The 12,703-nt window shown below is 31.5% G+C and overlaps 3 protein-coding genes across 3 annotated transcripts; all 3 read left to right on the top strand.

Annotated features, from left to right (window-relative positions):
- Positions 1–1,844: 1,844 nt before the first annotated feature.
- LOC126673506 (NAC transcription factor 25-like) lies at positions 1,845–3,997 on the top strand. The gene is made up of 4 exons (XM_050367676.2): positions 1,845–2,472; positions 2,547–2,848; positions 2,930–3,373; positions 3,532–3,997. The coding sequence occupies exons 1-4, from the start codon at positions 1,950–1,952 to the stop codon at positions 3,739–3,741; spliced, it is 1,479 nt and encodes a 492-aa protein (XP_050223633.1). The 5' UTR covers positions 1,845–1,949; the 3' UTR covers positions 3,742–3,997.
- A 1,382-nt stretch (positions 3,998–5,379) lies between these two features.
- Positions 5,380–7,252, top strand: LOC126673510 (NAC domain-containing protein 71-like). The gene is made up of 3 exons (XM_050367680.2): positions 5,380–5,621; positions 6,070–6,374; positions 6,574–7,252. Exons 1-3 carry the CDS (start codon positions 5,438–5,440, stop codon positions 7,237–7,239), a joined length of 1,155 nt encoding a protein of 384 aa, XP_050223637.1. The 5' UTR covers positions 5,380–5,437; the 3' UTR covers positions 7,240–7,252.
- Positions 7,253–9,540: 2,288 nt separating this feature from the next.
- On the top strand, positions 9,541–11,543 carry LOC126673507 (NAC domain-containing protein 18-like). The gene is made up of 3 exons (XM_050367677.2): positions 9,541–9,895; positions 10,192–10,496; positions 10,648–11,543. The coding sequence occupies exons 1-3, from the start codon at positions 9,592–9,594 to the stop codon at positions 11,302–11,304; spliced, it is 1,266 nt and encodes a 421-aa protein (XP_050223634.1). The 5' UTR covers positions 9,541–9,591; the 3' UTR covers positions 11,305–11,543.
- Positions 11,544–12,703: the final 1,160 nt, after the last annotated feature.

Genomic DNA, 12,703 nt, shown 5'->3' with positions numbered 1-12,703 from the left:
TAATTTTATAAAAAAATTACGAACTTTACACGAAATTTCATTTTAATCACGGCTTTTAAAAGTTGTTATAAGAACCACAAACTTTTTTTTAAAGCTGTCACCGATTACCTCTTTAGTTGCCGCCTCCTACTTACTCATTCGCAATTACATTCTGGTGAACTTTACCTTTCATTTTCTTTTCAATCCACCGGATTTCAGTGTGCAAGTCAGCAAAAAGACACTGTAAATTGATTTGGTGATAGACTTGAAAAAAAATGAAAGTTTATGATTTTATATGACAACTTTTAAAAGTCGTGACTAAAATGAAACTTCGTGTAATTTTAGTGATTTTTTATGGAATTATTAAAATGGCCTAAGTTCATAAATAAAATGATCAATGATTTACTATTTTATAAAAAAATATAAATATTGTTTTTAAAATTTAAAAAATAATGTCATAAACCGTAATTGATTTTATAAAATTATATTATTTTGGTGTAAAATTTACATTCAGCTGATATTTAGTGATGAAAATAAAACAGAGCATAATCCTTTATATAAAAATTATTATAAAAGTTTTGATTAGTAAATATAATTTGGTTTCTTAATCATGAATAAATAAAAATACATAACCAACAATGTGAAGGACTTCACTGCCACCAGAATGGCATTTTTTTAGCCATGTGAAATGCTGGGTTTTTTAGTTATTTTGCAAAATAAGTGTACTTTTAAGACTTTCTATATTTAATGTACAATTTTATCTTAAATAGCTTGCTGACGTGTATGGTACTGGCTCTTTCGTAAATAGAGAAACAAAACTAATGATTATATAAAGACAAAATAGTAAGAAATTGTAAATTTTCACTGGTTTTTCCGTAATTAAATATAAATGAGGTAGGCATTTATATAAATTGTAGCAGGAAATTACCAAAAGGCCAATAAAAATTTATATAGATAAGAAGAATTAAAAGGGTATAAAGGAGAAGTGAAGTTACTGTACAATGTACAGTGTTTTTCACTTCTCCTTTATATGTTTTATATAGATATTTGAAGAAACTTTATAGAAGCTAAGCTATCCATAACAAAGAGCAACAGATCATTTGCTCTAAATTTTTGATGAACTCACTAAACGGTTATTGTTGATAAGAAAAAATTAAAAAAGAGTGCCTATGAGATTATGTCGAGCTTTTAAATAATGAAATTGATGATATTTAAATTATTGTATACATTATCTTTTGTAAAATAATAATTTCTAAACTAAACAGTATGAATTTAATTATTAATTTATCTACTAGATTATTAAATTTAACAAATTTATGTAGATTTGTTCGAGCTAAACTTTCATACTTTACCGTATTTATGTTGATTTTGCTTAGTTATATACTAATCCAAGTTGAAAAAAATATTATTTTACCATTTACAGAATATATTAGTTAAATAATTTATATTACATATTTTAATTAATAAAATACCATGATTTTGATTTTCTTTACTAAATTAAACATCTTATTGGTCTATTGAAATTAAGTGAAAATATTTTATTATCAGTATGTAGATATTAAATGGTGTCAATATTTTTTTTTTGAATGATGTAATTAATTTATTAAAGTTCGATTTGTGATAAATTGATTTTTTAAATTATTATCCTTTTAATTGGAAAAATGGACATATTTTAGATTTATTAAAGTTTTGATGAAGATACAAATGAAATTTGTAACAATTTTTGGAACATATATTTATAATGATTTTTTGTTAATTATATAATTAAAACTGTTCTGAGCTTATGTTTATATTTCAATTACATATAATAAATAATCTTGCTTTAATTATAAAGGGATGATAAATTAATTATGAAATACGAAAAAACATTAAAATTCGAGAATAAACAGATGAACTCTAGCTACTAATTAGCTATCCAAGTTACAGGATAATTGATTAACTACTTTGTATCAACGAAAAGATAATATACAATGAGACTTTCAAATTCATCAGAAGTCTATCATCTCATCTCATCTCATCTCCTCAGAATTTATAATATATATAAAGAATCGTTAAACAGACAAACTCCATTACTTAAAAACTTATTAACAGTAGCAATGGAGCTCTGCAATTCAACAATCTCTAACAATGGTCCATATGAATTCGTCATAACTTTGCAACCACCCAAAGAAGAAGAAGACCTCGTCACGGCTTCCGACAATCAACTTGTTTTGGCTTCCAACAATCAACCTGTCGAGCAAAACCATCAACCGAAGGCAGAAGACGGACAGTCTCATCAACCCGAGCCAAGAGTCGGACATGTCGAAAATTTGCCAACTCTTACCGATGAGGAGTTGAATTTCTTCAAATCTTTCCCACCTGGTTACAGGTTTTGCCCTACTGATGCAGAGCTCATTGTTGAATATCTGCAAAAGAAAGTCCATGATCAACCTTTGCCTCCAAGCAAGATCATGGACGTTGATCTTTATAAGTTCAATCCTGAAGATCTCTCAGGTTCAGTTTTTCTTTTGTTTAAATTGTTTTTCAGGAAGCTTGCTGATGAAGTTATTATATGTCTGTTTTATTAGCTTTATATCTGAATTATGGAGAGAAGGAATGGTATTTTTTCACTCCAAGGGACAAGAAGTACAAGAATGGATCGAGACCTAATCGAGCTGCGGGCGGCGGGTTCTGGAAGGCGACCGGAGCCGATAAACCGATAAGGCGTAATGATGTTGTCCTTGGAACAAGGAAGGCTCTTGTTTTTTACAGAGGAAAGCCTCCAAAAGGTGATAAAACTGACTGGATTATGCATGAATTCAAAGTCGAAAACCCGCCTCCTACCAAGAAACCTAAGTTCAATCCCAAGACTGAGGAACCTAATATGAGGGTAAAGTTTTTTCATACTGTTTACGTTTTGACAGGATTTTAATGATATCTGTGTTTGACATTCTGTTATTGTTTTGTTCAGTTGGATGATTCGGTATTATGTCGGATTTATAAGAAATCTGACAGACATAGACCTTCAAGAGTTGATCACGAGGTAGGGTACGAAGTCGAGAATAATAATGATCTAGAACCTGAGGGGGAGGTAGACAATGATCATAGTGATGATACTGATGCCGGCGGCCAATACTACTCGGAATCTCCTCCGCCGATGTACGATCTTGTTCCGTTTGGTGGACAGGAATATCCAGGATCTATTGCTGATCAGCTGCCAGTAACTGGATTTTCTCCTGGAAGCAGTTACAATTACAGTTACAGTGATCAGCTACATCCAGGAGGGTTTGGTTATGACTCTTATGATCATCAGAATGGGATGATGGAATCAGGAGATGACATGTGGAATCATTGGGCTCATACTGACAATCCTAATCAGCATCAACAGAGTCCATATCAGCATCAACAGCCACACGTAAGCAAAAATCTAATTCCATATTTGTTTTATTATAATTTAATTTTATGAAGTTTGGCAACATAAAAAAATTAAAGTGGACATATTAGAATATTTTAAATTGACAGAAACATACTATTAAATTTTTTCATTAACCGAGTGCAATGTCTATATTATAGATCCACCCATATCGTCATCAACCGAGTGCAATGTCTAATATGGTAAGTCTAGACAATATTATCACATCTCCACCGTGGCAGAATAACCAGCCCGTCCAGCCGCAGCCGCCGCAGAATAACCAGCAGAACCCGCCGGATAATAACCAGCAGCAACTGCCGGAGCAACCTCGCCGGGTCTTACCACAACCACCACCTGACGGCAACAAATAATGAATGCTGTACTAACTACTTAGTCAGCATCAGATACCAGGGTTATTGGTCCTTATGGTGTCAAAATTTTATCCCTGTAGTTTAAATTTAGTAGTATATATAAACTTTTTTTTATTATTAAATTAGTACCCTAAAAAGTTTAGAGTATCAGTTTGATACAGGCCATACGGCCTAATAACCCTAGGGTATCACCTATCATCTTAGTTTTTGTTTTTGATATTGGTAGTAATTAATAATTTTAGGACGATTTTTATCATTTGCTTTATAGAGAGATTCTTATGTAGACTGAGTCTACCACGTCATCTGTGAACTAAACCTATCATATAATGACACGTCATTAAAATGATGGCAATCTTGTAAATTCGTTTATTACTTATTTACACTTTGAATAGTAATATTACAAGATTGCCATCATTTTAATGACGTGTCATTATGTGATAGGGTTAGTCCACGGATGACGTGGTGAACTGAGTCTACCTAAGAATTTCTCTTGCTTTATAATCTTTTTATTAGTTTTTGTTAGTGTACTTTTTTTTTTCTTCTATTTTACTATATCAAATTGATCATATGCCTGAAATAAAATCAGGAAAACAGCACTTCTCGTACTCAAAAACATGTATTATCGAATTCCACCGCATCACCAATCGAATGATGCCACATACGCATTTCCGCGTCTTCCATTATCAATTTACATTGTTTGTATTATTTTTAACTTAAAATAATCCTTATTATTCCATTTTAAATAATTTGAATTTGAAAGACTATGATTATAATCTAAAGAACCTAGAGATATATATCTTCATTTGCATATCTATGCAATATAGGCCCGCCATGAGGTTTTTTTTGAATTCATCGGATCTCATTAAATTAAATATGAAACAGTTACATTTGTAAGAAATTCGGAATAATTTGAACACTAAACTCGATGACCTGATATGGAATAGACAACATGCTGTCTGATTCGCAGACCTTACTTACAAAAATAAAAATAAATTACTAACTGTTTCGCGAATTAAGTGCAGTTTTCAATCACTCTTCGTTCAAACTTCTCCAAACACCTGCAAACTCACAGCATCCGATTCAATTAACACTTGATATAACTCCTTCTAAAAAAGAGACAACAACTCCTTCTAAAAAGGAGACAACAGACCTTTCACAGAGAAAGAACAACAAACCTTTCATAAAAAAATGACAAAGTAAAACATTCATAAAAAGACAAACAATAAAAAATAAATAAAACTAGTATAGCTCATAAATGAATCCATTTTTTTACTGAAAGATCTTCAATCTATCGTCGCTTCTTGATAATTGAATTGCGCTTCGTGATAAATTTTAATCCGTCAGAAAAATGAAAAAGAATTGGCTATTTATTATATTCTATGAAATTAAAATAACATAAACAAAAGAGGTGGCTACCGTCAATAGAAAAATTAAGCCATTAACGACTGCCGAAGAAGAAAAGAGAAGGCGGTTAGAGAAAAGAGAAGAAAAGAGAATAAAATTAACTTAATTATACTTTTTTTTATTATAATCTCAGTTAAAAGATGATAGTAAAATTCTCTAAAATGTTAATGATAAGTATATCAGTTAACATACAAAGTATCCTCACGATCTCATCCCATTATTTAAACATCCAAATAGAAAAAAAAATTCCCTCAAATAAAGAATCAGAATTTCAAACTCTAATCTCAAAACAATGACAAGTCTTAGTGAGCAAGAATTGGATTACTCTGAAACTATTTCACCTGGCTACAGATTTCGCCCTACCGATACCGAGCTCATTGTTGAATATCTGCTAAAGAAAGTTGACGGTCGACCTTTGCCTCGAAACAAAATCATGGATGTCGATCTTTATAAGTTCCATCCCGACGTTCTTGCAGGTTCTTTAATTTTCTTTAAATTTACCAATGTGATTATGATTCATTTCTTGCAAGTTCATTTTCTTTCTTGAAACTGCCAATGTGATTATGAATGATATTTATAAATTCAATCTTTGAAATTCTTTCGGGTTCAATTCGTTAATGTGATTATGTTTGATCGTTATAAGTTCAATCTTGAAGTTCTTGCAGATTCTTTTCTTTAAAAATGTGATTATGAGTGATCTTTATAAACTCAATCTTGAAGTTTTTGCAGGTTCTTTTCTTTTCTTTAAACTGTATTAGTGATTATGATTGATCTTTTAAAATTCAATCCTGAAGTTCTTGCAAGTTCGTTTTTTTCTCTTTAAATTATCAATTTGATTATGATTGATCTTGATAAATTTAATGTGATAATTATGATGTTTAATTATTGCCTATTCTTGATAAAGTTAAATGTTCTGTTTTTTAGCTACATATTCTAATTATGGAGACAACGGATGGTACTTTTTCACACCAAGGGACAAGAGGTTCCGGAATGGATCGGTACCCAATAGATCTGCCCGCGGCGGGTACTGGAAATCGGTCCGATCCGAAAAACGTATAAGGCGGCATGATGGTGTTATTATTGGAAGAAGGAAGGTTCTTGTTTTCTACATGGGAAAACCTCCAAAGGGTGAGAAAACTGACTGGATTATGTATGAATTCAAACTTGAAAACGCGCCTCCAACTCGAGTGCCAAAGATGAATCCCAACACAGAAGAGCCTAATATAAGGGTAATTATTTTTTATTTTTCTTTTCGTTAATAATGAATATTGTTCGCGAGAAATTCTTGTGTAAACTTGGTTCCTCAGGTATGATTATATGAACTATTCACTTATGTGATGGCTTAGAAATTTTTATTCTCTGTAGTAGGTCTGCCATAGTGCTTGTTGATGTTTATATTCAATTTTTTTCCTATTGTTTTGTTGGCAGTTGGATGATTCAGTTTTATGTCGAATTTATAAGACATCTGGGAGATCTAATTATATTAGACGTTATGAAGCTGAGGAAAAGTATAAATATGATGAGGAAATTAATGATGCAAGAGCTGATGAGTTAGGTGATAATCATGAGATTACTGGCGGCCTTGAACATGTATTCCACTCTGATTCTCCTCCGGCAAGCAGCAGACTACTCCCATTAGGTGACTATGATTCTCCAGGATTTATGGCTGATCAGCCTACACCCAATTATTTTCCTCCACCTGAAGGCACTTACAGTGATCAACCGCCACCGAATGATTTTCCTACACTTGGAAGCAGTTACATTTACAGTGATCTGCCGCCATCCGATGATTTTCTTCTCCCTGGAAGCAGTTACAGTTACAGTGATCAACCGCCTTTCAATGATTTTTTTCTACCTGGAAGCAATTACAGTTACAGTGATCAGCTAGAGAAACCTCTTGCTAGATTTGCTTATGACTCTTATCATCATGATCATCATAATGTTGAGATGACAGGGTCAGGAGAAGACAGGTGGATTCATTCGGCTTGTAATGAAAGTCCTTATCAGCATCAGCAGAGTCCATATCAGCATCAACCGAGTCCAAATCAGCAGCATCAGCACAGTGCAGGCTCTAATATCAGCTTAGGAGACTGATGGATTGATTGGGATCATGCTGGCAATCCTTATCAGAGTCCATATCAGGAAACGCATCAGCTTCAACAGAGTCCAGGCTCTAATATGGCAACTCTAGAAAATATTCTTTCATTTCCACAGCAGAATAACGAGACGCTCCATCAGCAACCAGTACCGCAGAATAACAAGCCCCTGCCACCGCAACAAGCAGTTAAGAGATGTATGTATTGTGGGATAACAGAGGCTCCGCTGTGGACAGAAGGACCAATGGGGCCTGAATCCCTTTGCAATGCTTGTGGAGTTCGCTATATGTCAGGCCAACTTTTTCCTGAATTTTGATTGGCTGCAAGTCCAACCTTTATTCCGTTCGTCGCACTCCAATTCTCATAAGAAATTAGTTGTTGAGATGCGAAATAAAGTAGTCGAGAAACATATTATGGATAGATAAGCGCCTATAAGCATCACTCAATTAAGACATTCTCGAGCACACAGATGGAAAAACCTTTAAGCCTCGCTTGGTTCGTTTTATAGCAATTACTGGGAAGTAACTTCCCGGGAAGTGTAGTTCCCGGGAAGTTAACTTCCCAGGAAGTTTGTTAAATGTTACTTGTTTCAATTTTTACTTCCCGGGAAGTACAAAATTAATTTTAATATAATATACTATAACTTTAACTAAAAGACATAAATGTCCTTTGATAATTTTTATATTGTTAAACAAATAATTTTAATTTAAAAATCGAGCAATAAATAATTTATTTTTTTCTTATTATCTCTTATTTTACGATTCACGTACTATTTAGGAGAGTTTTTAAATATTAAAATTTAAAAATTATATTTTTTTATTTGAATTTTACATAATATAAAATATTTAATAAAAATATTTACTTATTATAAATAACAATTATAAAATAATATAAGTATATTTTTGAAATAAATAAAAATATTTTATATGAATTTTTTTTTTAAAAAGAAAAGAATTAAGGTTAAATTAGGAAAAACCAACAAAAATGATAGGGAAGTTCTACTTACTTGGGTTTTGCTAGGGAAGTTACTTCCCTAGTCAAAGGGAAGTCAAACATCCAACTTCCCGGGAAGTAAAATATAAAAATTGAACTAAGCAAAAAAAATTCGCTACTTCTCGAGAAGTACAACTTCTCTGATCTATTTACCCCCAACCAAGTAAGGCCTTATTATATCCATACTTGTATTCTTAATCAATTACCAGTTTGAGTTTGTATTAAGACTTAACTAATACACTAAGGGGCCGTTTGGTTTAAGGTTGGGAATGAGAATCAGAATGGGAATGGGAAGAAATGAGAATGGGAATGATTGTTTTCATTTGTTTGATTCAAAACTAATGTAAGAATGTGAATGGATGAAGTTTAATAAAACAATTATTTATTATTTATTAAAAATACTTTTTTTAACTATTCTTTTATATGAAAAAATAAAATTATTTAAAAAAAATTTTAAAAAATTATTTAAAAAATAATATTTTCGAAAAAACTAAAAAAATTATTTAAAAAATATTTTCGAAAAAATTAAAAAAATTATTTGCGAAAAAATTAAAAAAATTATTTTAAAAAATAAAAATTATTTAAAAAAAAATTAAAAAAGTTTTTTTTATTATTTTAGTATATTTTTTAAAATAAATATTTAAAAATCGTTTTTTAATAATTATATATTTATTACTTATTATTAAAATATTTTATAAAATTTTGATTCTCATTTCCAAAAGTTCATTCACATGGGGTAAGGGGGAATGGGTGATTCCCATTAAGAGGGTAATCACATTCTCATTCCTTACTACAATTTGACAAAACAAACACAAATAATGGGAAACATTCCTATATCCATTCCATTCCCCTCTTTTTATGACGAACCAAACGGCCCCTAAATATAACTTCTGCAAATTCATCAAGCTCATAAACTCTAGTTCAATCGAAACTGGAACCAAAAATTATCGAAACAAAGTGAATACTATCTTACTAGATTAAATCATAACAGTTAATTTTTTCTTATAAATATTTCAACTAAACGACCACTTGCAGACACAGTTCTTTCAGGGGTCCAATTAATACAGATTCATCCATTTTAATTTAGTTAAAAAGATTATGGTTAGTAACCGAACTATAGTAGTATTTTTTAATATTAGTTTACTTTAGTTTGTTACCTAAAACATAGATAGAATAGAGATTAAAACTCCATTCAAAAAAGAAAATAGAGATTAAAACTTTTTGATTGGTTAATATTAGTTTATCCTATTAATTACGGGAAAATATTCTTACCCATCAACTACTATGTCTCTCAGGAAAACTCTGTTAATATTTAAAGTTCCAGAGAGACTCACTCAAAAACTCAAAATCTTAGACAATGTCTAACAATCGAAACTCGAAGTACTTGCGTTTTCCTCCAACTCAACCATCTAATGGAGGAGATGATCGGTCTCGGTCTCAACAACCCGACTCAGCGATTCCGCCTGTTGAATCGAATTTGCCTCGTCTTACGGAGGAGCAATTGAGTTTGTTCAAGTCTTTTCCTCCAGGTTACAGGTTCAACCCTGATGATGGAGAGCTCATTGTTGAATATCTGCAAAAGAAAGTCCAGGATCGACCTTTGCCTCCGAGCAAAATCATGAATGTTGATCTTTATAAATTTAATCCTGAAGTTCTTGCAGGTTCTTTTCTTTAAATTATTAAATTATCAACGCGATTATATGATTGATGTTTATAAATTCTATCCGGAATTAGTTCCTGCAGTTTCTTTTGTTTTCTTGAAATTATTACTCTGATTTTAATTGATCTTCATAAATTCAATCCTGAAGTTTTTCCTTGTTATTTACTTTAAAATATTGCTGTTTTTTTTCTTTAAATTTACCAATGTGATTATGATAATGATTGCTCTTTACAAATTCAATTCTGAAGTTCTTTTTTCCCCTTCAAGAATCTAATTTATGAAGTTATGGTTTGCCAGCTACATATTTGAATCATGGAGAGAAGGAATGGTACTTTTTCACACCAAGGGACAAGAAGTACCCGAATGGATCGAGACCCAATCGAGCTGCCGATGGCGGGTACTGGAAAGCCACCGGAGCCGATAAACCTATAAAGCATAAAGGTATTGTAGTTGGAAGGAAGAGAGCTCTTGTTTTCTACATGGGAAAACCTCCAAAGGGTGATAAAACGGACTGGATTATGCACGAGTTCAGACTCGAAAACCCTCCTCCGACTCGAGTGCCAAAAAAAACCAATCCCAACACCAAAGAATTTAATATGAGGGTATAGTTTTTTTCTTTTCGTCTTATAACGAGTCTTATTCAGCTGCGGACTCATAATTTTTTTATACTGATGATATTATTTATGTTCTGTAGGTCTGCCATGATTTTATAATATTAATATTTGAACTTTTTTCTTACTGTTTTTATGGCAGCTTGATGATTCGGTGTTATGTCGGATTTACAAGAAATCTGAGAGATTTACTAGACCTGAAGGAGATCTGGAGGCAGAGAATGAAAATGAGGATATTAATGATCCGAAAGCTGAGTTAATAGACAATAACAATGAGGCTATTATTGGTTATGATAATAATCCAGGCGGCTTTGAACCCGAATTCTACGCTGAATCTCCTCCGGAAAACTACGAACTACTCTTCGGTGACTATGGTCATCCAGAATCACCAATTGATTTCGCTCCACCTGGAAGCAGTTACAGTTACAATGATCAACTACTTCCAGTAGTAGCCAATAATTATAATCATCCTGCTGGATTTTCTTATGATTCTTATCATCACGATCATCATAATAACGGGATGATGGGGTCAGGAGGAGACTGGTGGATGCATTTTGATCATCATGAAAATCCTTATCAGCATCAGAGTCCTTTTCATCATCAGCCGAGTCCATATCAGTATCAGCAGAGTCCAGTCTCTACTATGGTAAGTCTAGCAGATATTATTACATCTCCACCGCGTCCGAATAACCAACAGTTTGAGCAGCTACCGCAGCATAATAACCTGCAATTCCCGCAGCAACCGCCGCAGCAACTCCGTCCAGGCTTACCACAACCACCACATAGCAACAAAGAATGAATGCTGCCCTAGCAGCAGATATCAGGGTTATAAGTACTTATGGTATCAAAATTTTATCCCTAGTTTCAACTTAGTACATTTCAATTTGTACCCTAAATTTAATTTAGTTTCAGGCGATTCCTTGATAAATTCAGACTAATGAATTTGTTGAGTGATCGCCTGAAATGTAATTTAATTTTCGGTATTAGTTTGAACAGATTTTATTAGCTTAGGCATTTTTTTATGAACAGATTTTGTTAGTTTACCAAATTTTTTCAATTGTTTTGTTTTGAAGGTATTTATCATTTCAATATAGCTGTTGGTTTATTTTTATTATTTATTGCGATATTGATTTGAGCATGCATGATGCCTCAAACAAAATCAGAAAAACCAACTTGAAATTTATAATATTCCATGTCTAGATTTGATAAAGGTACAGTCGACCCTCTGATAATTAATAAACAAAGGGTCAACGCGCCCCTTAAACTTGTGTTATGGGGTCATCTAACCCAATTTATACTTTTTTGAGCAAATAATCCCAAAACTCTTCATTTTCGGGTCAAATAACCCCATAATTGCATTTTTAAAATGCGTAAAATACAAATCGGAGGTGAGGGATGAAAAAAAGTAATTAGATACTTTCCTAATTGTTGCGATTAAATAATCCTAAATCTGTTTTTAAAAATAAAAATATAAATTATGTGGTTATTTGACCCAAAAATGAAGAGTTTTGGGGTTAGTTGTTTAAAAAAGTATAAATTGGGCTACATGACCCAGTGTCACAAGTTCAGGAGGCGCATTGACCCTTTGTTCGATAATTAATACACATGGTGGATCAAAAATTTATTAATTATTAGAATTATTAAATTTATTGAATTTATATAAAAAAAATTATAAAAGATTTTTTAAAGCATCTACATTAATAGACCTAAAAAAATTAACTAAATACACTTTACAATCACTCAATTTAAAAGAAATAATTTTATATTCAATTTAAGAATCAATTGATATCAAACTAAAAAATAATTATTTAAAAGTTGTATTCATAAAATAAAATAATTTTTAATATTTTTTATTCTAGAGATAGTTTACTTACTTTAATTTGTTTATCTAATAACTTCTTTTAAAATTTCTCAAAATAATAAGAAAGTCATAATTTGATGGTATTTTAACGTTCATTTTATGAATTAAGGTTAGTATTGCCTCAAATAAATCATCAATTGTTATATAATTCTTTAAAAAAATCTCTCTAATAATTAATATCCATGTAGAATATATTTTAAATCTTATTAATTATTAAATAATAGAATTATTAATTATCCGACGTGGAAGGAAGTTGGTTCTCTCAATTTTCTATTAATTTATAGAATATTAACTATTAGAGGGTCGACTGTATATTAAAATAATAATTAATATAAAT

Source organism: Mercurialis annua, linkage group LG3 (assembly GCF_937616625.2).
Source record: "Mercurialis annua linkage group LG3, ddMerAnnu1.2, whole genome shotgun sequence".
Lineage (NCBI taxonomy): Eukaryota > Viridiplantae > Streptophyta > Magnoliopsida > Malpighiales > Euphorbiaceae > Mercurialis > Mercurialis annua.
This window is presented reverse-complemented; position numbering and strand designations above follow the sequence as displayed.

Bases quoted from the DNA above. Each gene is read 5' to 3' on its own strand.
- LOC126673506 (XM_050367676.2), top strand. From the start codon at position 1,950: ATGAGACTTTCAAATTCATCAGAAGTCTATCATCTCATCTCATCTCAT. The intron at 2,473-2,546 runs GTTCAGTTTTTC...CTGTTTTATTAG, and splicing joins CAATCCTGAAGATCTCTCAG to CTTTATATCTGAATTATGGA. The intron at 3,374-3,531 runs GTAAGCAAAAAT...TCTATATTATAG, and splicing joins ATCAGCATCAACAGCCACAC to ATCCACCCATATCGTCATCA.
- LOC126673510 (XM_050367680.2), top strand. From the start codon at position 5,438: ATGACAAGTCTTAGTGAGCAAGAATTGGATTACTCTGAAACTATTTCA. The intron at 5,622-6,069 runs GTTCTTTAATTT...TCTGTTTTTTAG, and splicing joins CCATCCCGACGTTCTTGCAG to CTACATATTCTAATTATGGA. The intron at 6,375-6,573 runs GTAATTATTTTT...TTTTGTTGGCAG, and splicing joins CAGAAGAGCCTAATATAAGG to TTGGATGATTCAGTTTTATG.
- LOC126673507 (XM_050367677.2), top strand. From the start codon at position 9,592: ATGTCTAACAATCGAAACTCGAAGTACTTGCGTTTTCCTCCAACTCAA. The intron at 9,896-10,191 runs GTTCTTTTCTTT...ATGGTTTGCCAG, and splicing joins TAATCCTGAAGTTCTTGCAG to CTACATATTTGAATCATGGA. The intron at 10,497-10,647 runs GTATAGTTTTTT...TTTTTATGGCAG, and splicing joins CCAAAGAATTTAATATGAGG to CTTGATGATTCGGTGTTATG.